Here is a 27,657-nt window from a genome sequence, read left to right on the forward strand (position 1 = left end):
CCATCCCCTGGGGGAGCGGTGAGCTGCAGCCGAACCGCGCTCGGGAGGCGGTAGCGTTAAGGGTCTTGCCTGAGGTCAAATCAATAACCTGTCGTTTTCATAGTTTCTGCAAAGTAGCAACAGTTCATTAGAAATGAAGTGAATTTCTAATGAACTTCACCACTGAATTTCTGAAATTCAGTAGTTGGTGGGACTGTTGGTGCAGAGTAATCCCATCCACTTCCCATAATCCATCTGTTTACATGCTCCCCTGCTATCTTACAGCCCTTCTCACCCCCAACCTAACATTAGGGGTGCAACAAAAATGGTGAGCAATACCAAAGCTATCCGGCTGTAAAGTTTTGAGCCAGATTCCAGCTCAGACGAAGAAAACAAATACGTACATGGATCTAGTTGTCTTCAAGTGGACGCATCAGAATGGTGAGGAGCAGAAAGCTGTTGCCCCACCCAGTATATTTTCTATGACACCAATACAATCGTTTTAAAATTTCCTTTTTGGTCTGCTTCTGATTCACAACAACTTGAAAAAAGAAATACTCAGAAATGCCATTTTTAAGCTTAATTTTGAAATCTGCCTCAAACTAAAGGACATAAACGTAACTGCGACTCAGAGAATGAAAACAAAAGTAACCTCAAGAGAAAGAGTTTGAGAAGGAAGCAGTCAAAGCACCAAAACTATAGAGTTACATTGGCAGATGCTACAGGGAACTTTTGGTCATGAAGAAACTCACTTTGACCTTTTGAATTAGCTGCTCTGATTTCCCTCTCATTTTGTATTCTGTGGAGTTGGGACTCATTTTGGGGCTTTCTAAAGGCATAGCTTTTGTGGATGGCAACCAATGAGGGACAAACTGGAAGTTTTTGGAAGGTAAAATGTGTCTTGAACAAAAAGCTTAGGAAAAAAACATGAGAAGCTAAGAACTGAAGACAAATAGGATGAAGAGCTGGGTGTTAAAATGAAGCTTGATGAGATGTGAACAGCTTCACCATCCACTGCAGCTGAAGGAGGAGCAAAGACAAAGAAACACTTTAATGTGAACACACAAACAGACGATAGTCGAGAAACTAGAGTCAAGTGTCAAATAAAACAGGAGACCAGATCTTCTTTAGAAGAAAAAGCAAACACAGTCCAGACTGGAACAAAACATCTAGGTTCTTTGACTGTATGACGTTATGTTATTGACTTAGTGCCCTTTCTCAAGAATTAAGAGGAATATATTTGCTGTTATGATCTCTTCCGAGATTTGACAGGAAAGCACTGGATTTTAACATTAATCTAAATAAGACAACAGTGTAAACTTTAATACAGTCAGACAAATCTCTTCCTGGAAGGGATTGATGAAAAAAAAAGATTTTGAATGTGCAGCTCAATCCAAATGTTGAAAAATCAAAGTTATAGAGAAAAAGAAGAGTCAAAGGAGACAAACGTCCTGTTTTTTGATTGCATGGAGACAGTGAGTTGTTTCTCAAAACAGCAATGCAGTACAACTACCAAAAGTCATCTGTTGCTGTATAAAAGGGAATTTTATGGTTTTACTGCACTAAATATGTCAGATGTGTTCCTCAAGACTTGTACTTAAAAAGGTGTAACATGACTGTTATAGGTATAAACAGAAACTGAAAAGAAGGGTTTGATCTGCTACAATGCGATGCTGTTTCCAGATCATGCGTGATGGAAACAGCATTTTAGAGAGTAACGTCTCAGTTGGGGTGCTATATTTAGATTCAGGCTGCTGCCGCCTCCTAAATAATAAATGTGAATGAGTGCTTGTCTATGCACGAGTGCAGTTTGCTAGAATGACCAAGAAGGACAAGTTTGAGGCTACAGTGCTGAGCGCTGCTCTCACCGTCTGCGTGCGCAGCAGGAGCAAATCTGGAGGAACAGTTGTTTTGAGGGGAGGGACCAGGAGGAAAAACAAGTCAGAGGAGGCGGTGCTTTATTAATAACGTGAAGAAAGTCACATATGGTATAACAACTCCAAAACAAGAGCTCACATGTTGGATATTTAGGAGGAAGAGCTGACGTCTTTGTTGTTTTTATCCAGATTTGGAGCAGTTGGTGCGGCGCACCAAAAGGATGCTTTTGTCTGTTCACAACCACACGTCGATCAAGTAAATCGACGGAGTTTTGACGAGTTTTGTTGATTGGTCAAAGACCAGAATACCTTTACTTTCAATATTCTTAAAGAAAGCCAGTGGAATATGCACATTTTTGGCTGGTAAGACTAAGAGGACTTCTAAGACTTGCGTCACCGGCTTTCCGAAAATCCACTTCTTATTGCGTCCCTTTATTTGCAATCTTGTTCTCTTTCTTTGTTTAACACACTTCACCAATCATTTTTCTAAAGTTGCTGACTGCAGCAGCAGAAGTCCACCTTACTCATCAGATAGGCTTTAGTGAGTTACGTTTCTTCTGCGCGTAGACGGGACGAGCGCACTAAGGCGAGCGCGCGCCGCAGCGAAAGAGAGAAGAGAGCCCCCCATTCTTTCAAATAGTAATAGCGTAGAAGTCGAGATATCAAAATGACAGACGGTCCGAGACAACGGAGCAGCACAGCGGGCTCTGCCAAGGATGCTGCCGGAGAGAAGGAGTCTGGAGGAGTTGCGCTCAAGAAGGAGATCGGGCTTGTGAGCGCCTGCGGTATCATCGTGGGTAAGTCAGTGTCTTCAAACCAACCTGTGAGTTTTCATTTCCCCACTTACGTTAGGAAACCTTTCGATCGGGTGACAACTTCAAAAATCACAAGAAAATATATTTTGTTTGTGCATCTAGTCTACATAAAATGAGGCACAGGACTTTAGCTTGTTTCGACTCTAAACCCTACTTGGGTACTTCCAACGCAAATGTCAGCCTAGGACCAACTAAGAGAAGCAAACGTTCATTTTTTTTAAAGTTTGAGCACAAAGTCAGGCCTTTTGTGTTTGTCTTCTTGGAGTCTCGTGCTCCCTGCCCATGCAGCACCTTCTTATCAGTTGAACTTTCTTCATATTTGCAGCCTAAAGACAATACTCACTCACCTCTGCTGCTGACAGGATTACTGCAATGAGATCAAAAGTCAAATGACCCCCATACAACTTACTGAATTAGAAAATCAGTAATCGAATTCATTTTTGGAGTGTTTGGTTCAATAAAGCTTTTAAAAAAACATTTGTATGGTTTTAAATGGTGATTATGGTCTTTGACAGGTCAAGTCTTTAATCTTTTTCTTGCAAGTTGATGTGCTACTAATAACAAAAAATAATTATTTCAGTAAATCTCTATTATAAAATATCACAGATCAAATCAATGTCCGATTCTACTTTCTTTAATGATGCATAAGTGCAGGAGCACTGATTACATTGTTATGTTAAATGGATCAATACAAAGTCAATCACGACAAATGGAACAGATTGTTCAGAGTCTGCTCATGCTCCTGAAGTTGACCTTGACTGGATGATCCGAAGGGACCAGGTGACTCAGACATTTGTTTCCACGGTAACAGGAAAAGATGGGGAGGAGAGGGGAAGAGGGAGTTTGCAGTCTGTGAAGTTTTCTCTCAAGAGCTTTAATAACAAAAAATAAAGGTGGAAGAAGGTTGAAAGAGAAAAGGCAGTTTCTAACAAATCATGCAGTGCATCTTTTAATACACTGTGTTCCATAACAGGGGACAGACAGGCTGTTTTTTGTATTAAAGATCATTTTATTTTATTTAAAATTTGGATGTTAAAGCTTCACAGAAATAAAGAGTATTATCTCAGCCACACCACACCACACTAGATACCCTGAAAGGGCCCTTTGCAGTCAGATTTGATCTGATTTTACCCCATTGTTGTTCCTAAAGCTTTTATTTTGTAGTTTTTAAAGCCAAGACAGCTCGACCTATTGTGAAAAATTACTTTTAGGCCGTATTTGCAGGGGGGTCATGATCAAGAGAGTTAAAAACATCTGCTACCTGACATGATTATTGCCATGCTTGACCTGAGATGCTTATTCAGGCTTTTATTTCTTCTCATTTAGATTTTTGTGATTTGCTTATAACAAGTTCTTTAAAACGTCTGCAATTTCAACTGACTGCTGCTGAAGCTTTAGGAAAAAAATCTTCTCTTGCCAATATTTTGTTGACAAACTGTATGTCTTTTTCAGAATAGTATGCAGATCACTACTGAAAATGAGGAACACAGATACGTGCGCATGCTGATAGCATCTCGCCACATTATCAACTTCACTTGTATCTGTATGTCATTTAGATAAGTGAATTTATCTCCTTCCATTCTTCTGCTGGTTATAAAAAGGCCTGTTGGCAGCACAGAGCTGATCCGTACAGCTTAGAGGACGTTTACAGCCGTTCAGAGTCCTCAGCACAGTCACCAGACTGTTCTTGAGTAGAGCTCTCGACCTTGACCAAGTAACTTATTTGTGCTGGCTCGCTTCACTTTGCTATCCAGAAGAAAGACCGGAGCTCAGGTGACCAATCTGATCCTTTCGTTGTGCCCAATTGGGTTTCTACGAAATGAGTACAGGAGGACTTCAAACGCTTTTTATGGTCAGTTCTATAGTACAGGCATTTATTGCTCTGACACATGAAAAAAAACGTGAGGACAACTTGGATTGTAGGTGAACTTTTGATCACTATGAGGGAGTCACCGCCCTGATAATACCTTTCTAATGAAGAAACCTTTAGCTGAGCTCTGACCGCTCTGCACTCCAGTCTGTTTAGATAAGGTTTATTCGACACGGGGATGATTAAGAGTTTGGAAAAGGCAAATGAGTGAGGCCAGATTCTTTAAAACAAAAAACAAGTGTTAAGAAAACAATTACAATCAAATAAAATATTAATTTGCATGTCTGCACAAAAGTAAATACACCAGAAGAAATTTGACAGATTTAAGGTGTGCTCCAGCAACTTCAGAAAACAAAATTAATTGATGATGAACATTTTGAATTGCTTTATATAACAAATTCCATCCACCTGTCCATCTTCCAAAGACAGTGAAAATTGATTTTTTTGTGTTTTGAGCACGTTCTTGTGACATTTTTATGACGATAGAGGACGTAAATAAGGAAAATTTAGCTTAAAATTGATTATTCAAATAGTTGTAAATCAGAACCAGATGGAAAAAATGCAGTTTGAAAAATAGCTTATTTGTGACATGGAAAATACAGTGGGCTGGCCACAAGCTCCCTTCTCTGTTCCATTCTGATGTGTCCAGTAGCAGACAAATAAATCCATGTGCGCCTTTGTTTTCCTCGCCTGAGCTAGAATCTGGATCAAAACTGTGCAGCTGGATAGCCTCGAAATTGCTCACCGTTTTTGTTGCAATGCTAATAGGTTGGGGTTGTGAGGGGCCGTAAGCTTACGGGAGAGCAGAGAATCCAATGGGTGATGAGAATGGGGAGTGGACATGCTCCGCGCCAAAAGTTCCACCCACATCTCAGGGCCAAATTTCTAAAAACCTACTGCTGCACTGCAGAAACTAAGTACTAGAAAATGACACCGATTTTTTTTTTTTGCCAAAATAGGCATTGTCATCATTAAAAGACCACTGGGAACACTTTGAAAATAGATCAAAAGTATATTGGAGAGGAACTTTACTTCCTTCCGGCCAGGGTCAAGGGGTTGCTGGAGCCTATCCCACCTACTGATGGGTGAAGGGTGGAGTATACCCTGGACAATTAGCTGTGTTTTCATCTTAAATTCCAAGTTTGAACATGAAAAAAAGCAAACATTTTCAATTGTTGTTTCATTCGTTCTTGTTCTTATGAAAACATGATTTTGTCTCAGACATCTTCTATTATAGTTTGAACACATAAAAAGATCTTTTCCATTTTCAAGGCTGAGGCTAAAGCAGCAGGTTCCTTCAATTTGGTGACTGTTTATGCAGTGAGTGCATTAGTGTGATTGCTTTAGAGATTAAACAATGTTGCACAAACTCACAGGTGCATATTTTTCTTCCAGTGCTGTTCTAAGTGATATTCTGTTGAATACATGTCTCAGTAATCTAACAATCAGTTGATCTCATTGCTTTTGTCCTTTATTAGAAGTCAAATTACATTAAAAAGCTCTTTTTTTTGCAGCTCTCAAATTTTTTGTTATATACTTTACAGGAACTGAGATGTGGTCTGGTAGTGCTTCTGTGAGCAGTCAATTCCTCTGCTCAACAGCAGTAAAATAAAGAGGTTATCTAAAGTCAGTTGCGGAAAAAAAAAGAAATCTCGAAGAAACCCTTAACATTTGTATTTGATTTGTTTTGTAGAGAAAACTCTGATCTTATTGTCCTTTGTTTTATCCAGAGACAGAAATCAGTTAGGAGGATTATACATTTAAAGTCTAAAACGGAAGAACAAATCCCACATCCAACACTCAAAAGGATGTAGAAAATTACTGCAAGTGCAGGAAAGCTAAAGATTCCCTTAAGTCAGCAGTCTGGCTCACACTCTGGTAGTGATTCACACGAGATGAACCCACGGCAGGCACGTTCGATCACCACAGAGCCTCATTCACCCTTAGACATCACAATCTGCACTCATATAAACTCTATTGTGCCTTCAGCCAAACTCTAAACATAAAAGGATTTCATTGAGACCATTGAGATCATTTGAATTGCAGCTGTTCTTTTTTAGATGTTTATGAAGATTGTGGACAACAAACCCAAGATAAATCCATGATGAAGATGCCTATTTCATCAAACTCATTTGTCTCCACCATGCCGCTTGCCCTCTTCCCATCATCCATCTTTTTACATGCTCTCCTCCTAGCTTAAAGCCCCTCACAACCCCATCCTAACATTACCGGTGCAACAAAAGGGTGAGCAACATCTACTTCTAAACTACATGCCAGCTCAGACGAGGAAAACAAAGACAACATGGATCTATTTGTCAAACAACTGAATGCATCAGGATGGAGCAGAGCAGGGTGCTTGTGGCCCCCCGGTCGTAAATTTTGTCACAAATACTCTCTTTTTCAAACACAATTTTTTGTCTGCTCCTGATTCACGATATGTAAACAGTTTTCTGCAAGTTGCTCAGTGACTGCAGGAGAGCCACACGATGTGACACTATCATGCGCACCTTAGACTTTTGCACATTGAAATGTGCTTTTATAATTCAAATGTTGCAATCTTTGACCCCTGATACAAGTTCAAGAACAGACAACCCTGGATCAATTCAAAGTGTGATTGTACCTCCCTGACCTCCAATCACTGCGCTATGGCAGTGGACATTTGTTTCAGTTCCTGTGTAAACTGTGCTTTGATGCTCGTCAAACGTGTCAAGGTATTATTCTCGCCAGTTTGCGCACCCCTCTCATCCCTCCTGCCTGCGTGCACTCATTCACCCTGTCTGACAAGCTCCCACTCTTCAAAGCTGCGCTACGTCAGCATTTTACAACTGCACCCGGCCCGCTGATTCCGTTTCTTCCTGTTGATTTTTGCCCTCATTCAGTTCAGCTGCCAGTTCAAAGTGGACTTAACTTAAGTCTTAAATTGACAAGCTCAACTGAAATTCTGTTGTAATAGTTTGTGGACATTCAAAATGACTCAAACTTATCATAAAATAATGCTAAATAGGTTAAAAAATTGTGCAAAAGATAAACCAAAACAAGAAAATTAAACAAAACAAAAAATAATTGCACAAAGAAAGACACCAGTTACAAATTGTTGACATAATAAATAAATAAAAAGCCGGTAAATAGGAAAGATTCATGCAAAAATCATATTAAGATGCTAAACTTTCCTAAATCAACAGAACATCTGAACCAAAACCATTGATGCAAAAAAAGGGGAAAAAACAACACAAATTCAGTTTTTCATCTTTTCCTGACAAAGGTGTCAAACTGAGAGATGTGCTGGCCCAGCTGATATACCAGTTTGTGACTATAGTTAGGTACTTTGATTTTAGACAACCATACATGGATGTGAAAGAGAATAAACACTATTAGACTGTAGCAGAGCACAACTTCTTCCTGTCAAAGTAAGAGTGATGCCAGCAGGCCCTAAAGGAGTTTAAGTGTAAATAATCCTTTTGAATTATTAAAGAAGGAGCCCTGCATTGAACAAACCACATGAGTTTCCTATGACCAGAACTTCAAAAAGAGCATTGCTTGCAGTTTCTAACACAAGTCTCACTTCCCCTCATCACGTTTCCAGTTCTACATGTGAGCAAGTGGAATTTGTCCCTTTTAACAATGTCTCGCTCCATTCAAATCACCTCTGTATAATATAGACAACATTAAAACATTTTAAAATTATTTAAAAGAAGCAACCAAGACTAGAATGGGAATTATTTGCCTTAAATCATTTCATAAATTACAATTCGTTTTTTTTTTATTGAGAAAAAAAGATGAGATGTTTCAGGGCAGGTCGTCTATTTTTTGTCTTGATTGTTTTCTGATTGATTTGAGCCTCTATCTGACAGTTGATCAGACAATATTGGCAGCACATGTAGGTAACATGAGAGCACTCCCAAGCCTCAATAACAAGACGGGTGCGATTTAATCTGCAGTTTTCAGAAGAAAGAACCCCTTATGTAAAAAACAAAAAAAGACGAATAATTAAAAGCTAAAAAAAGATGCACTCATGTTTGTGGGGACAGAACTTACAGGAACCAAATGTACAGATAGTCACACAGACAGCCATTGTTGTCCTTGCAATTTGCACTGAGACTTGCTCCCCCTCAAATTCTTTACAGGTAACATTATCGGATCGGGTATCTTTGTCAGTCCAAAGGGAGTGATGGAGAATGCCAGCTCTGTGGGAGTGGCGTTGATTGTCTGGATCATCACCGGCATCATCACGGCCATCGGAGCACTGTGCTATGCCGAGCTGGGGGTCACCATTCCCAAATCAGGGGGTGACTATTCCTACGTCAAGGATATCTTTGGTGGACTGGCGGGGTGAGTTAACATGCATTCAGACACAACAGCCGATACCTGTTACATTTGTTTTAAATTGTAAATATACTGAAATCAGCATAAATAACTTTATTTAGATAGCACAAATGACAGCCTAAATTTAAAGGAACCTCATGCTGCAGCAGAGAAAATTTTGTATCTCAGTGTCATCAAACGGAAGATAAAGGCTTTAATGAAAACAATTACAGCTAAAAGGAGCATATTTTTCATGTAAATGTTTTTAGGACATTATGTATTCTTATAAATTTGTGGATGTCTTTGTTTGTTTTGTATTATTATTTATTGACTTAGATTTGACAGTCCCTGAGTTTTTAGGAAGCTTTTGCACCGGGATGTTGAGGAGGATTTGGTTTAATCAAGCAAAATATCCAAAAAACCCATCATTAGAATCAAGTTGACATTTATCAGAAGTCTCCTTCAATTCATTCATGGTTGTTTCAGGTTTAATATAAAAGCAAAGGCAATATGGACTTCCTCAAGAAGCATTATGGTTCATTCTTTGAAAAAAAGTATGTGAAAATAAATGTGCCTCTGCCTACACTGTAAACACAGAATAAAGCATTGTGTAATGCAAGGATTCATAACATCGAGGTGTTTCCGAGGGGAACTGAAGCAGACATAACAGGCAGAGATTGTTTTTCTTTTGAGAGCAACTATCAATGCACATCAGGGAACTTTTACCCCCTCAGACTTTGTAGCGTGTAGCTTCAGACGCTGGGTCTGAAGTGTTTCTCCGTGCCCTCGGTGTAGCATAAATAAACCGAGTCAAAAGGGTGTTTGCTTTTGCTCTCCTGCTCCTTTTGTCCCCGTGAGTTCTATGGGTGAATTTGCACTTGCATGTTCTAAAAAGTCAATAGCCGAGGTTCCAGAAATACATACAGCTACCAGAAGTTCAGCTCGTAAAAATGCACAAAGAAACAAACAATGATTTCAAAGGCTGGTTGTTATTTCAGAGACTGAAGGGGTCACAGGGCAACGTTTTTGCTTGACATAAAAGAATAATAATTGTTCTAAAGATTTGGTAATATTTAAGTCTTTACGATTTTTGTTCATTGATACCACATTTGGATTCATTCATGAAATAAGTTCGATATTGGAAGAAAAATAAGTCGTAAAAATAGGAACAAGATTCAAATAATTACTGTATGAAGAGATTGAAGAAAAATGTTGCACATCGCCAATTAAACTTATTTAACCTTCCTCTTGTGTTGGCTTTCTGTTGCCATGCCTTATGTTAATAGGTCAGTTGTGACTCTCATCTTAAATTAGCTATAAAATATACTTGAATCATTATTGATCATCCAGATTTTTTCCATCTCGCCGTAATCTTGCTGATCTTCCTTATTCACAAAATTACTAATTTCAATGCGTTTTGCCTTTTTCCACATATCCATTAATTTAATTTTTGCAAAAAATGTTTTATAAAATAAATCACAGTTATAAATAATAGGTTCTTTTGTTACCTCACTCTTACTGAGAGACATAACACAGCTCTTTAATAATTGGCTTTCTGAAAGTCTCTGATTGGTGTGTGCTCCTAGGTTGAAATTGTCCCTAACAACACAAATGGTACTATTTCAATAGAAGCATTTTATAATTTGCTAAGAAAATAATAATAATAATAATAATACTAATAATAATAATAATATTAATAATAATAATAATAATAATAATAATAATAATAATAATAATAATAATAATAATAATAAATTTGTCATGATAAAGTCAAAAAGCCCTAAAGTATTGAACCTTTTTTTCAAGTATTTTTATGCTTTAAAAACTGAAAATGGATCAGTGCTGACCCCAAAACAAGAGGAAAGTAAAATCCTGTTTATGCCATCTTCATAAACAATGTTTGTTCAAACATCAGCCTCTCTGCAAATGAGCAAATAAACCTGAAAGGTATTGAAAAAACGCCAAGAAACGCTTTTCAAAAACTGAAGATTTGACAACGATTGGTCAATAAAAAGACCATTCTCCCTACAGTGGAACATTTCTACTGAAATACATTTTTATTTTAAAAAAATGAAGGGGTCGATAAATATCTACCCACAATGCATTGTTGGTAAACACCACTATTGAAGTCCTTTCCCTGTGTATTCACTGGTGGTTGAAAAACCAACCAAAACAGAAGCACAAAACAGTCTTTAGAAGCTCGTCTGTCTGGACGATTTTGCCGTGATTTAAAAAAAAAAAGGCTTTTACACAGAAACTCTTCACTGAAATGACTTTTTTTCATTTAGAGCCATTACGAATTTTTCAGGTTTTCAGAACACAAGTATAATTCTACAGTATATTCTGTCACAGCAAAGTCAACATTTATGAACAGACCACAGCAATAATAGTCGCCAACTTGGCATTAGAGGTATAGTTATTTTATATTTACAATCTAATTAAGGCTTTAAGATTAGGAGAAAGCACAGGATTTATTTCCACAATAAAATAAGGAAAAATAAAAGCTGAATGATCACACAGAGGTTGTTATTGTCCTAAATTGTTTAAACGTTTTTTAAACAGTCATAAAAGATTTATGAACAAACTAAGATGTATTTTGATTAGATGCTGCAGATTGAATGATATAACAGGATTGTTAATGAAACTATTTTTCAGCTTGTTAACATTTTGTATACAGCAGCTCCATCAGTAAACTGCTGTTATCGTTGTCTGTTTTTATCATCTTTAGCCCAATAACTTTGCAGGTTTATGCTGATGTCTTGTAATCTTTGCTGATTTTTGACAATCAGCAAGTTCGACCTGGAAAAATTCCTCAACTTGGAATACATTTATGGAAAAACTTAGAGAGCAAAGGAATACATACAGAAAAATCTAATTTTTTAGGTTTTTCGTGAGATTTTAGTAAATATAAAATACTTTAAAATGAACAATACTCAATGTTAACAATTAACAAATGTCTTTAAATGTCAAAGAGTAATGGCGCAGGATTTTTAACCTATAAATCTGTATTTTAATTTTTCATCCTTCATAAAAGACAGTCCAGCGCGTTACTGTTGAATCAATCCAGTCAGGTGAAATAATCCCTTTTCCATGTTAAGGCCAACCCCGTGATCCACTCTGCTGAACTCTTCATCCATTTCATCTCAACACTGCTCATCCATCTATTTGTCTCCTATTTGTAATTTCTGTTCTGTTCTGTTCTTGTCTGATGAACGCTGTCAGTCATATTTGCGTAGCATAAAAACTACAAAATGTATATAAAAACCAGTCGTCAAAGATAGCAAATAAATAACAGACAGTCATATTAACAAAAACAAAAAAATTGCATAATAAATGTCAAAAGCAAAATTTTTTTTGTTTTTTTTGAGCAATATACGAAAAAATGCTGTTAAAAAGATGGACAGTACCTGTAAGTTTTTTTGGGAAGTTGTTTTTTTTACTATTTTTATACATTTTCTGTCTTGTTACTCAAACATTTCTGTAAAAAGATGTTTTATTCTAACATGGAACCTCTAAATACAGAACATTTGTTTTTTTTTTGCTTTATGACAGAAAACATAGTTCAATTCTAAATTTGAAGATTTTTCTGTCATTGTAAGAAATTATTTTGTATAATAAAAAACGATATAGTCCAAATTCATTGGATTTCTTTAAAATAGGAAATTCTCATTTTTACATCTTCCATTGAACCTAAAACATACTTAAGAGATTCTTCATGCACGTTTGTTTCAAAAGTGCTAATATGTCAAACAGTTTTTGTGTCCATCTCTTTCCTGCAGGTTCTTGCGACTGTGGATTGCCGTGTTGGTCATTTACCCAACCAACCAGGCTGTGATCGCTCTGACCTTCTCCAACTACGTTCTCCAGCCGCTGTTTCCCACCTGCTTTCCACCTGAGAATGGCCTGCGGCTCCTGGCTGCCGTTTGTCTCTGTGAGTTTACCTGGTTTGAATAAAACACACAACTTCAATCAAAATGGTTCCCAAAAAAGTATCCAAAGACACATTTCTTAAAGAATTACTTTTTTAGAAGATTGTTTCTCTTTTCTCATTAAAATCACAGAAACTGATGGAAAAAATGTTGTCATAACAAAAAAGGAGATTGTGGCATTTCTTTTAAAGAATTATGGCAATAATTCCCAAAGAAAATGGTCAGCTGTTTTAAAATATTACAAGTGAGGAACACAAACTCACAAAAAAACTTGGTTTCCTGGTTGCTGCAATCTTGGTTTGGCTCATCAAACTTGCCTCCAGACATTTTCTTCTAGAAGGAATGAAGTGGCTTAAAAGAATTAAACAAGAGGAACGCTGCATGTAGCAGTGAGTGGTAAATAAGTGAGAAAAAATGGAAAGATCTGTTGGTGCTGAGCTGAAAGCCATGGCTTCAAATCCCTCGAGGGTTCACACATACAGGGCAAATACTGCAGGCAGCTGTCAGACACAAGAGAGACGGACGTAGAGCCTGGAGAAGAGCGTGTACAATGAGTGCACATTAACAGCGTGATCTGACAAAAATCTATCCAGAACTGTTCCACAAATACAGGAGATTCTGTTTAAATCTCAAATTTCGGATTTACGCAGAAACATTGTCTTCCCTTAAGCTGGAGGGTTTTTTTCCTGAACAAATTTCATTGTTTTTTCCTTTAAAGCTATGTTGAAACCGAATCCCTTGGTTTGAAGCGACCAAAAGTTTAAAACATTCGTAAATGCACGTTTTGGGATTCCATGTTCAAGACTCTCACACTCACACTTAGCTACACACATTTTTACAACCATTTTTTGGGCTCTAGATACAAAACACGCAGCCCCTGAACACTAGTTTAAATTTAAACAAGGTTTAACTTTGACCAATAAGGGACTCAGATTTGGTAGTGATGTCTGGATGGCCCTATTAATTCAAGGAAGTACCAACTGTTTAAAACTTGGTCATGGAGGGGAAATTAATAACACAACACCAAGTCTTTCATATATTGGAAACAAGCTGTGAAAGAGCTTTGTCATTTCACACCAAAACTCTTCCAAATGTAGGTGGCAGACGTGCACTCATAGACAATAGTTAAACGAAAAAAGAAGAAGCCCCGCCCTGCTGCTCCCTGCTTGTCCAGGAGGGTGTTCCAAAAAGCAGATTATGTGAGTTATCACAGTACGTTTGAGGCTAAGGAAGCGGATAACCTCAGCTTTCAGTTCCAAAAATGGAGGTATGTTTCAGGGTATGTCAAGTTTCCATAGCAACTCATGCTCTGAACATAACCTGTTCTGGAGCAGGTTTAGTTGAAGGTTAGTTTGTTTTCAGAGAGGTGAAGCAGCATGGCGTTTCCATTTGAAGATGATATAGTGGATGAAGAAGCTCAGATAATACTTTTTCCACCATGAGAGGGTGATAAGACCACGTATGGATGTTGGAAAGATAAACTTTTTTACATTGATCTAACTTAATTGTTTGCTTCAGTTAAGATAAATCATTTTTTTGAGTTCAGTCAACCTAAAAGTAACACATAGTAATCAGACAGTTATTTTCCTTTCATTCAAATTAATTCAAATAACTATGTGTAACTTTGGTGCTGCTGTTAGATTGGCAGTACAAGGAATTGTGGGATACCATTCCCTTTGCCTGTCTGGACGGATTTTTTTAATTCTTTCTGCACCATGAGTGAGATGGAAGGAGAGGGTGATTAGGTTAGTGCTGTGTGATGTTATCAGAACTCAAGTTAAAGTCAGAGTCATGATGACTGAATGCATGTTGTATTGCAAATCCACACTGTCGTTCATTTTAACAATATAATAACGAGATCATCTGCTGCCTCAAACTTGGACATATTAGAGTTCAAGAAGTACAATAAATTAAGACGGAAAAACATTTAATTGAATAATTTTAATATGACATTTATTTAGATAAATATGTAAATTTAAGTTGTATAAACAATTATTGAGTTGGATAGGCATAAGAAATTAGGTTGAATACATTTAACTCAATTACTTGTTCCCGATTGAATCAATTCATTTGAGTTTTATAAGTGCGTGTTCCTGGAAGCGCAATATATACCCGGTGGGAATGTAGCTTCAGAGTTTCTGTGTCATCTTTTACTTTTCTTGAGACAAAACTTTATTTTTTACCAACTGTTAGGAAGTAAGCAATGTGAAGATAGTAACATAGCAGCAACCCATTGTTAGCAGAAATGATTTAAAAGCCAACGATAATGAAATGCTTGTTCTTTGTGGGACTTTCAAGTTAAACAAGGAAAATATGTTCTTGCTGGAATGTTCCAACTTTAACAGGCATGACAGTAAAGTTCCAACCCCATGGCACCCTTGATGGAAAAAAATTTGCATTGTCTGAACACTTGTGTTTTTGACACAATGACCCACATTTACCTCACTACCATCTGCTCCATAAACACTTTTATTCATGCCTGCGAACACGTTGCAGTCTGTTTTTGACTCAACTATGTCGCCAGACAGCTTTAAAAAAAAATATTAAAGCTGGGTCTTGCAGACTGTTTCCACTTGTTTGTCTGTTGAGCTTTTAAGCATAAGTAGGTGAGAGGTAAGACGTGTTTTCTTGGTTAGGTTTTTATCTCTGTTTATGGGGAGACAGTATGGAGGCACTCCGTTGAAATGTTTTTGATTAAAACAACAGTTATTGCTCCTCATTAAACACTCGAAGGGGATCCATGTGTTGTTAAGTTATCTTTGGTGTGGAGGCACAACATCAACAACTCTGTTTACCCGTTGATAGATTAGGATGTTTGTGTTCTTACTGGAGGCCGCTTAAGAATTAAGCATTTGTATTTTACATTGTGGTACCTTTGTGAGTGTTTGTATGCAGAACATGGACTAATCTGGTGCACAGTTACACATTTTTTCCCTCAGTCGGTCCACTTCACTGGAACAAGCGTTGAAAAATTTAGAATACAAGATGTTTTTCCATTGTTATGAGTGAAAAAAATCTGCCCATGAAATTAATAGAATCTGTCATGGCCAGATTTCCTAAAATATGTTGTGAATTATTGCCCTTTTACGACAAAAGATCAACCTTGAAATTAGCTGTAAATACTAATATTAATACATATTTCTGTGGTAATTGGAAAAATTATGTCTTAAAAATTGTTTATTGCCTAAAAAGAGAGTTTAGTATTTTTAAAGTAAGTTTATTCATACCTGCTTAAAATATATACTTATTTTAAAAACTACAACAGCTGAACTATTCCTATTTCTAGGCCATAATCTCCTTAAGTTTAGGTTAAATTGACACATTTTAAGATAAATTTGTCTTAAATCATATTAATAAATGTATGCTTACTTTCTAACGCTCTTCCTGCTGTTGCAATTATTCTCTTAGGAGTCAAATAAAATGTTCCAGTTTCCCTAAATCAAGCAAGTGTTCTGCTTTTTTGAAAGAAGACTGCTCACAATTCACAAATAAAACTTGTGCTTAGAAAATGTGTATAATTTAAAAAAACTTGTTTTCTTCGATATTACGGAAAATAAGATGACTTTAAAAACCAATGACTCAACAAGATATTTAAACTGTATTATCTTTTTTTAAAATTGTTATATTTTACTGAAAAGCTGGAGAAGTAAGTTTTGTCCTCAATCAAGTGTAATAGGATATTTAAACTAGAACCTAGACAAAAATACTTGGGAAGATGTTGTGTTTTTGTAGTGTTTAGCATTATTTTGGGAGAAATCTTTGTTCCATTGCAGCTTTCTCTGTATAACAAACGCACCTGCAATGCCAGCCTCCCTGCAGGCCTGCTCAATGTTTTAGCATGCAACACGCAGTGTCGAGTGCAAAACAGCACAGATGCATGCCTGTTTGAACATGCGCATTTGTCTTTTTTTTTCCCCCCCGTAGCTTGGTTATTTCATGTGAAGAACATAATCCCACAGAGTCACACACCCCTCTAAATTAATGACCCCCTGCTTCCATGAACCCACTGGCCTGGTTTACTCAGCAGTACAGATCAAATCCAATGAATTCTAGCTGTGTCTCCCTGTGATGACAGCTTTGACAAGATCTAACAAGCTGAGCCGAATGATGGTGGTCTATGATATAAATTGTAAAATATAAAGACCTAAAACACCTTTTTCCATTTGGTTTAATTCAACAACATTATGTTGATCCCAAAAGAAAAAATGTGTTGCCTTGGGCTACTCATGTTAAATCAAATCGAACTTTGTTTATAAAGCACTTTCACACAGAAACACAGGGTATTTTACATACGGTATTTAAAAAATAAAAAAATGTAAACATAAAAAAAAAGGAAAAACAAAAAAGACGTTCAAATACAAAAAAGTTAAAACAAAATGTAAAAATGATAAAATACATAACAGTAAAATAAGAGATGAATTACCAGATGAATAAATAAACAAACTTTAATTGATGAGTATAATCATTAAAAGTCAATTCAAAAGATACATAAATAAAATAGACAAACAAATAAATAAATAAAGAACAAATTAAAAAGTGTAAATATACATAAAAATAATGTCTCAAATAATAATATTACTAAATTTCAGATACAAGCCAAGTTTAAAAAGGTAGGTCTTGAGGTTTTCTTTAAAGTCCCACTCCTATTGCAAAAAGTTCCCAGTGGTCTTTTAACTAGGATTATGCCATCTTTAGCTAAAATGAAAACAACTGTCATTTTCTCGGACAGAGAAAACCCACGTGGCCGTATAGGCTCCAGCAGCCCCGTGACCCCCGAAAGGGGAGGACTTTATATATGTCCTCCAACATCAGAAAAATGCCACAAGAACATGTTAAAAGCACCAAAAACACAATTTTTATCTGATTGGGTCTTTAAAAACATTAATAGTCTCTTAAAATTAATTATAACTTAGATTGATTTCTTAAACTGATCAAGAAAGAATCCCCTGGTCAGATGGAAGAATCAGAAAATTCTTACTGTGATAAAGTGAACAAAATAAATACATGATTGTCATTTCACTGATAAATAACGGATAAATAACGCAATGTGATTTCTGCCCAGTGCTCTGAATGTCAAATGACATTTTGTAACAGAGCTATAATTTCAAGCACAAAACATAAGACATGATTGTAGTTTGTAGCCCAAAACTAACAACATGACAACAGAGTATCATGAAGCATCTCTACTTCATGATACTCTGTTGTCTATTGTGTTATAAAACTTAGCTGAGCACCAGGAACAAAATTAGCCCGATCAGGACCGCTCATTCCTGGTCCTTGAGATCTACTACCCTGCCTATTTTCCAGCTCTTCCTACTGCACTGCTTGCTGCTGATTATCTGGTGTGTTCATTCAGTCAGAATGTGGAGACATCTGCCTGGGCTAATCAGCAGCTAGCAGGGCTTGGAGATCTGGAAAACAGTCAAGATGGTAGATCTCGAGGACCAGGAATGAGCGGTCCTGCTCTAGATCTAACCCCCGAACAGAAAACAACAAACCGCTCAATAAAGTCAAACATATTTGCTTCACAGCAAACTAATCAATATACTTTTTTTTTAACACATAGAAGTGTAAGTAGTTACAGTTTTTTATTTAGACTGAATGCCCTTTGGACTGCTAATCAATATAATCAATGTAGCCAAATTTTTCTTTGGAGAGTAATCGTCGGACACAGTAGATACCTCCATGATGTGAACCAAAATGCAAAGATTTGAGTGTTTATTTGAGCAAAAAATATTTGTTTAGTTACAAGATCCAGGAGCAAAATGTAAAAGTACGGAGTATCACATAGATCAATTCTGAGTGTTTCTGCATGTGTGTTTGTCTGTTCAGTGCTGCTCACATGGGTGAACTGCTCCAGTGTGAGGTGGGCCACCAGAGTGCAGGACATCTTCACCGCTGGGAAGCTGCTGGCGCTGGCGCTCATCATCGTCATGGGCTTTGTGCAGATCTGCAAGGGTAAGCTCACGTCTGCGCTTCCCACAATGCATGTGTACTCAATACATTCATCTCCTGTATACACGTGTGATCTCTGAGCACATCTTTAATGATTTGGGACAGTATAGACATCACATGACTCCCACGGGGTTCAACGGGTTGATGGGGCCCCTTTGATTCAGCCTCACATTGCTAATATCAGCAGGACTGTGGGGGTTTACAATGCAAACATGGCTATGGGCTGGTTATTGTAGGGGCCATGGAGGACAGGCCCCTGAAACAACATGAAAAGAAAGTTCTATAGAAGTCCAGTAGATGATTTGACAGAACATTTCAGGTTAGACAGAAAAATGCCAATCTCATTCTAAAATAAACACAATTTTAACAAGAAATGAGAGGATGTGGCTCATTTGTCTTCTATAACTTCAATAAAGTCTCACTCCCATCATGTTTTCATTTATTTTAAAAGCGTCCCCGTGGTCTTTTAATTATGATTACGACGTTTTTAGCCAAAATAAAAAAAGTTTCTGTGAAAAAATTTTTAAGAAGTTTCTGTGAAGCAGCAGCAGTACATTTAGAAATTCAACTCTGAGTTGTGGGCCGTACCATCGGCGCCATCATCCATCTGTTTACACTCTCCCACCAGCTTACTGCCTCCCAACCTCTTCAGGCTAACAATTTTGATTCAGATGCCAGCTCGGACGAGGAAAACAAAACCTACATGGATTTAGTCGTCTATAAGTGGATGGATCAGAATGGAGCGGAGCAGGAAGCTTGTTCCTTGCCGTAGAGTAGCTTCTAAGTCACAGCTACAAGCGTTTCCAAACTGCTTTTTTCATCTGCTCCTCATTCACAGTGATCGAATAAAGAAATATTAAAAACACCAAAAACATGATTTTCATTGGAGTGGGGTTTCAACACACAAGGATTTTATAAGCTAAGCTTCCTCCCAATGAAGCCAAATCTCAATCAAAACCAGTCTGTTTACCCCCTCAGCAAAACAAGTTTTGCAACCAGAACGAATTGATCAAAATCAGACCGGGTTAACTGGGGCTGGTCATACAGATTTAGGCCAAAATACACACACAACATTACCTTTTCCTGCGAGTCCAGGATCTAAATATTCTCTCATGTTTCTGCCTCTCTGCAGGAGACTACTACTGGTTAGAGCCAGCCAATGCCTTTGAGCCCTTCCAGGACTATGATGTGGGCTTGATAGCGTTAGCCTTCCTACAAGGCTCCTTTGCCTATGGAGGCTGGAACTTCCTCAACTATGTCACAGAGGAGCTGGTGGATCCCTATGTGTAAGCGACTCTCATCTGACCACAGTCTTCCAGCTGATGTAGTGATGGAAAGTGCCAGCAGTCAAAACTTAATGCCACTGGAATCTATTTTAGTGATTAGCAGTCACATTCCAACCAGGTTAATCCTTTATCCTTTTTAAGTTAAATCTCTCTTTGTGTTTGAGAACGTGGCATTAATCTCTTTCTTATAATTATAGCTTATAAATTCTTCTTTAGGTTTGACTATTTTTTTGAAAGATCGCCTCCTCCAACACTGCAAAGAAAGCTCCCCTAAAAATAATTCAAAAATTCTTAAAACTTGAAAATTTATCCTTAAATGACCAAAAATAATCTGCCATTGGTATAAGACAAATGGTTTTACCAATAATTATTGATAAATAAGTTTATTTTGTTATTGAAAAAATATCTTGATAAGATTGTTTTTCTTGCAAGACAGAAAATAAGTCACTTTTTCCTAAAAGGGTCCGTTTACTTTCTCAAGATTGAGATTTTGCGGTCTATGATTCATCGGTTTGTTGTGCTCTCTGCAGCAACCTTCCACGTGCCATCTTCATCTCCATCCCTCTCGTGACCTTCGTTTACGTCTTTGCCAACATTGCTTATGTCACAGCAATGAGCCCCCAGGAGCTGCTTGCCTCAAATGCTGTTGCTGTGGTGAGTCCTGTGACTCAATGTAACTGCATTCTGTTCAAGTTCTAGTAAATAGCGCCCTCTTGTGACAGTAATCAAACACTTCCAACTGCTTGGATTTACATTTGCTGTCATCCTGCATTTCCTGCCGTTTTTTCTCACATGCATAATGATATGTGGGGAAAATATACATAATTTAAACTATTATGAAGATTTATGAATTATGAAGAGTTCCCACTTAAAATGTATGAGGAAATAATTATTTTTTATAGTCATTTGACCATTAAGCCCGTCATAAAGATAAATTTTCTTTTTTGCTTGTCTTGAATTTTAATTTTTTGCTTCTAACCTGAAAAAAAAGCCCTGCATTTTTGGATTTAAGATTGTCATTTTTTACGTTCTTCTTTGTTTTTTCCTTCTAGCTTGCTTTAAATTGTTTTTTGTTGTTGGTTAATTCGTTGGGAGCATTGACTTAATAAAATAAACAGTAACTGGACATATCGTGGGTGACGTCACCCACAGAAAATTCCTTGCTTCCGGTTCCTACCCAATGAAGTCAGTTCGGTTGCCATTTTTCCGTAATTCCCAATGTTGGAAACAGACGTCCTCAGTAAGCCGTGATTGGTCCGTCTACATTTCTATGATTCAAAGAGGTTCATTGTGTCTGTAAAATTATACTGCATATTTAATTTATTTTTTATCAGACACTGGTTTGTTTTGTAATGTAAAACGTTTCTATGGCAGCCACTCTCCAATCAGGAGTTTGCACGTTAGAAGGCCACATCCCTGCCACTGAAAGTGGGCTCGGGAGAATCTGTCAATCAAACGCTTTGAACGTTTGATACCAGGCCACCTACTTTTATTGACCCATCTGATTGGTCAGTTGATAACTTCAAAAAAACAAAACAAAAGAAAAAACAAAGAAGATCAGCAAGAACATGTTAATAAAAGGAAGCACAGAAAGAATGGCTATTCTGACAAATATAATGATTGGCGAATTACTGTTTATTTCTCAATAGAAGTCTATGGATTTTGTCTTTTTGTTACCAGCAGGTAGTTCATATTTGGAACACGAGGGGGGGGGGGGGGGGGGGGTGTTTGGTCGATTTCTTATTTTACTCTGAATCGTTGCGAGTGAAGCCATGTCCTGTAATCTTCAATCTGAAAAAAAAATATAAAAAGTTCTTGTCTCTCATAATTCAGAGGGATATTCAATTCCTAATTGACAACTTTATTTGCATTTTGATTATGCAGTTTAAAAATGCATTTTGCAAATTATGGTTCAACATGAAAAATTACAAATCAATCTTACATTAAAATAATGTAATATATACAAAATCAGTTGCATCATAAAATGTCATTCATTTATGGTATTGGAATTATGGTACCAAAAACCCACGACATTTAAAAAAAATTTGATTGGTTTTAATTTATAATTTAATTTTTTAAATGTAATTTTCTTTTTTCTATTGAATTATAATTTTAAAAAGACATTTACAATATATAAGCCTAAATTGCTAATTGAACTGTCGACTAAGAATGGAATATTACTGAATTATTATTGAAAAATAACCCCAGAATTTCATCATCATCTTCTTCCTCTTCTCCATCCAGACGTTTGGTGAAAAGCTGCTGGGTGTGATGGCCTGGATTATGCCCATCTCTGTGGCCCTTTCCACCTTTGGAGGAGTCAACGGTTCCCTTTTCACCTCTTCACGGTGAGTGAGCTGGCAAAGAGATTTTAACTGGATGTGCAGTTTAATTTCAAACATAGATCAGTTCCATTGCATCATATAAGTCAGTGAAAGTCTAATGCCTACATGTAAAACATAATGTTCATAAACATTGTTGAGGGATTTATCTACTGAAAACAAAAGTTTTAGTTTTTGCTTCAACTTTGTTTTGCACCATGTTTAGTAACTGAAAGTTCATCCATTGGTTGCTCTTTTAGTAAAAATCTTTAAAAAAAACTCAACATTTTATCTGATCCAAACTGCTTCAGCAACACATAGTAAACATAGATAATATTTTTTATTAATTTTTTGGAATATAAAAAATGTCACAAAATGAATGGTTCAGACTATCAATAAAATGGTACCAAATGTTAGATCTTATTTAAATTTCGAGCAAGCAATATAATTTAAAGAGAAATTGTTTTTGTGTGTGTGTGTTTTTAACATGTTCTTAAGACATTTGATGAGGGGGGACCTATATTAAAAAGGTTTAAGCTGAAAATTGCATTTCTGAGTATTTTTTTTCTAATAGTCATTCAAAGCAGGAAAAGCAAAAATGAAAAAAAATTCAGCTTTTCATCTGTTTATAATGCTATAAACTGTGGAGTCTGGATTTGAAAGGAGATTACTGTTGTGAGACGCAGAAAGGGGGTAGAAATTCCACTTTGACTGGGTCCAATAGTACCTTTTTGAATATTTATGAAATATTTAAGCCTGATTAAAAAAAAGACAGTCACTTCTTTAAGCATTTATTGCCATTTGGTGGCCGTTTTGGTTTTTATAGTTTTCTTTTATTTAAGTTTTCAATATTTTTTAATACATTTTGTTCCCCTTTTTTTTTCTTTTTCGTTTTCATAACTTCTTTCACGTCTACAATGTGTACTTTCAAGTTTTAAACCCTGTTCCTTTTTTTTCTAATTTACAATCTGTTTTTTTATTTACTTTATGATCCTAATTTGACATCTAAATATGATAAATTAATAAAAAATCAATTATTTGGCATCTGTTTCATCAATGCAATTATTTTTGGTAGGTTGTTCTTTGCTGGAGCCAGAGAAGGCCATCTCCCCAGCCTGCTTGCCATGATTCACGTGAAACGCTGCACTCCCATCCCAGCTCTGCTCTTCACAGTAAGTGCAGCCCAGATTGCTGCTGCTCCTGTAAATTCATGTTAACTCAGAGAAATCTCAGGGTAGAAGCTGTGTTCCTCTACATTCTAGCCCTCTTTTGTTCCTCAGTGTCTTTCCACCCTGTTAATGCTGTGCACCAGTGACATGTACACACTCATCAACTACGTGGGCTTCATCAACTACCTCTTCTACGGAGTCACTGTGGCCGGGCAGATTGTCCTAAGGATCAAACAGCCTGACATGCACCGGCCAATCAAGGTGTGTACATCTGCTGCTGTGGGCTTTGGGTCTCTCCAGCTCTAAGGGTTAAAAGTTTAGGACCTCTCATGGGGCAGAAGTAGAGCGGTTGACCTCTGACTACAGGATTGCAGGTGCATTGAAGTGGAGTAATTAGTGTGTTGCATGTTTTTGATTGGTGAAAGTAAAGTGATTTGCAAACTGATTTAACCTTTGCAAAACATGGAAAGAGCTCTACAAGTAAACGCCATTTTAGAATCCAAAAATACATAATACACTTTGATTTTTATTTATTTGATGATATGAATGGTAGTTAGAGTTAGAGTTAGAGTTACCGTAGTTTACAGTTAGGGGAAGTTTGCAGAAACTAAGAGCAATATTTGTGGTTGTTTGACTTAAAAAAGTTTCACGAAACTTCAAAAGTAGTATAAGGGATGTAATAGGGATCTGGGCTCATTGAAGGTGACTATGATGGAATAAAAACCCGGAGATCCCCTTCATACTATATATCAACTATATCAAATTGCAGATATTTTTTTAGATTTCATTCAATTGAAAAGACGATTGTTGTTTGTCAAATGATTTTGTTTTTTCTCTTTTCTAGATCAGCCTGATTTGGCCTGTCATCTACCTCATCTTCTGGGCGTTCCTGCTCATCTTTTCCCTTTACTCTGAGCCTATCGTTTGTGGTATTGGCCTTGCCATAATGCTTACCGGAGTCCCTGTGTATTTCCTGGGGGTTTACTGGGACAACAAGCCACAATGCTTTGACAATTTTGTTGGTAAGAAAATAAAGACACCTTTCTTCCTATTTTTTCAGGGTTTTTTTCTTCAGTTTTCTTTTAAACACAATGTTATTCCTCTAGAAGTGTTTAAAGTCCCACTCTGATCATCTATTGATCTGCTGTAAAAGCATTCCCAGCAGTCTTTTAATTATGATTATGCCACTTTTAGCTATAATCAAAAAGCCTTTGTTGTTTTTTAGGCCATAGTTTCGCCAGAGCTGCAATAGTTCAACAGAAATTGACCTCTAAGTTGTGGGTGGGGTCAGAGAGGTCTCTTTTTACACACTCTCCATCTAGCTTACAGCCCCTCTCACCCCCAGGCTAACATTAGCGGTGCAACAAAAATGACAAGCAATATCCAGTCATATAGTTTTGAGCCAGATGCCAGATTGGATGAGGAAAACAAAGACATACGTCCATCTAGAGTGCGCCCTTGTTATGTTCCATAAATAACCTACTCCTCACTACACATTTATATCCTCTGTCAGACAGACGGGAACATTATCACACTTTTCTCTCTTGTTTAAACTCTGAGTCCAAACTTCGTAGAAAAATAATTTCAGAATTATAAAAAGAAAACAAAGATTTGATTGCAATCGAAGATTTACATTACACTGGCAAGCTGAACTCAATCTGTACATACGATACAGCACATCAATCTTTTTAGATTGATTGAAAAGGTCTACAGCCAGTCAGGATGCAGAGCACAGTGGGCTGCATATGAAATAAAAAAATCGCATGCAGATTTGCACACAAAACAATGCGTGAAACAGCAAGACCTAGAAAGATGAACCTTCGAAATTACGAGGTAACACTGTTGTCATCTTCAAGTGGATACATCACTTACATCTTCTCCCGATTCTCGATTTGAATAAATAAATACTCAGAAATACAATTTAAGCTGAATTTTCTTAAAATATGTCCTTCATCGTCAGAAAAATGGCACAAGTTAAACATGTTAACCCTTGTGCTATCCCTATGACCCCAGCCTTAAATTGACGTGTTCTCCCTACCATGACAAAGGTGGATAAAGGTGGAAAGATTTCATGAAATCCATGGACACCAGTGAAGATCACGAATCATTGAAGAAAAAAGGTTCAGAGCACTGTCTAGTGGGTCTAAATGACCCAACTCCTAATGTTAAAGTGCCTAGGATAGCACAAGGGTTAAAATTACCAAAAAACAAATGTTATTGGTATTTATTGTCAAAGTTTTGTTTGGTCACTGCAGGCATATGGATGTATAGTAACACTTTTGCTCTTGTTCATCCCAGATAAAATGACATACGTGGGCCAGAAGATGTGTGTGGTCGTCTATCCAGCTGAAAGTAAGAAGAATGAAGAGGAGGGGGAGGAAATGAAGGAAGTCACCTCTCCCCTTTCAAAAGAAGAAGCCGACAGCCACAAGTCAGGAGACTGCTGAAACCTCCACCCGAATGCAAACACACAATCTAGAGTTTGTTTACTGATCAACACCTTGTCTTCAATACTGAATCATTGATGTTATGTGCCAAATGAATGAAAGGTAAAGTAATACGCAACGTCAAAACCACGCTCGGGGTCCATCCAAAGTGCAATAACACAAGGTTAGCACCTTCTAGCCCCCATTGTCAAAGATGGAGTTTTTTTTTCTAAACGGTTTCCTCCTCATCAGCTGCTCCAGTATCAACGTCACTCCGCTTCACTTCTATGTCAACCCACTCCATGTGACATCGATGTTTTTTTTATCAAAAGACTCCTCCTGAACTGTGAGATTCTTTTTTGATCTGTTTGTCTCACACTGAACACACCAAAGCTGCAATGTTGATCCTCGAAGCAAACAATCGGATTCCGAACATTTCATGTCATTACATTTTGCAGGTTTTTTATGTCACTTTAATTATGTCTCTTTATTTTTAGTCATTGTAATTAGTGCTTGAATAATTTTCTTTAATAGTTTTTTTTAAACACAATATTCTGTTGATTCTGTGTTTCTTCTCTCTTTTCCTAATAATCTTTAAGGTGGGCGGGGTTTGTTTTTTACTCAATTAACTGCAGATATAAAACACCTGGAGGTTTAAATCTGTTAACAGTGCACACGTTTTCTTAATTGCCTTAATTAGAATTGCTGCATTTTTGGTTTCTGCTGCCACTGTGTTTCTACAGAAGTGGGTTTTTTAGTTAAAAAAAAAAAAGTAGAACATTTCAATTTTTTATGAAAACAAAATCCAACAAGTGACACTACACAAATGATGAATGGTTTAAGTTAAAAACAAGGAAGATGCATGCAAAAGGTAGAATCTGTGGGGTTGTGTTAGTTGTCATACTTTACAGCACATTTTCGTTTCCAAAGTGCAAATCCCAACACCCTATATGTGAAGAGAGCCTGTGTGAACGCTAGTTTTTAAAACCAAATTGTGTCCCAGTGAAAGTATTTTTATAGCTAACATCTGTTGGAACATGTTTGTGCTTTATTTTAAGTTTGCAAATGAACTGTCCATTGATTACAAACTTTATGTTAAATTCACACAAGAGGACGTTGGAGTGCAATATGGCTAAAGGCACCAACAAAATCCCATTTCCTGCATTTGAGTTGCCTGGTCATTTTTGTGAAGCACCTACAAAGCTGCATTTGTTGATGCAGTACTTTTGCACACGTAGAGGCCCATCAAACTGGTTAGTTTTTCTATTTTGTCTCTCAGGGGATTTTCACTGCCTCCTGCTTACACTGCCTAAGTAACCATGACGACCGAATAGATCTGAATGATGAAAATCCAGTACGATTGTGCTACCTGTCTGTATTGGTGCTTTTAGACATTTATTCCCCAGGTGTCTCATGTCTTAAATAATAATGGCAGTTGTATTTAAAAAATTATTCATATAAAAACCTTGGCCAGTATTGTAAAGACTGTTCCCGTTAAGCTGTAAGTGGAACTAGGTGCCCTGGATGTATTTGGAAACACAAAGATGTGTTTTTGGTTGTGTGCCGTACAGTTATTGTGCATTTTCAGTATGTGAACATGTCAAACTGTCTGTATGTGGTCCCTTTGCTAATAAAAAAATACACAGAGTAATTTCTAATTTAAAGCTTCCTTTGTGTGGCAAAAATGCTGCTTGTTTTCCAGCACAGAATTTTAGTTCTTTTGCCTGG

The 27,657-nt window shown here is 37.0% G+C and overlaps 1 protein-coding gene across 1 annotated transcript; it reads left to right on the forward strand.

Moving 5' to 3' along the window:
• The first annotated feature begins 1,781 nt into the window (after positions 1 to 1,781).
• slc7a8a (solute carrier family 7 member 8a) lies at positions 1,782 to 27,580 on the forward strand. The gene is made up of 11 exons (XM_004079840.5): positions 1,782 to 2,653; positions 8,666 to 8,870; positions 12,623 to 12,774; positions 18,605 to 18,730; positions 19,860 to 20,013; positions 20,544 to 20,667; positions 22,258 to 22,361; positions 23,410 to 23,506; positions 23,615 to 23,764; positions 24,348 to 24,525; positions 25,802 to 27,580. Exons 1-11 carry the CDS (start codon positions 2,524 to 2,526, stop codon positions 25,948 to 25,950), a joined length of 1,569 nt encoding a protein of 522 aa, XP_004079888.1. The 5' UTR covers positions 1,782 to 2,523; the 3' UTR covers positions 25,951 to 27,580.
• Positions 27,581 to 27,657: the final 77 nt, after the last annotated feature.

The sequence above is a fragment of the Oryzias latipes genome, chromosome 18, assembly GCF_053564925.1.
Source record: "Oryzias latipes strain Hd-rR chromosome 18, Olatipes_Hd-rR_3.1".
Lineage (NCBI taxonomy): Eukaryota > Metazoa > Chordata > Actinopteri > Beloniformes > Adrianichthyidae > Oryzias > Oryzias latipes.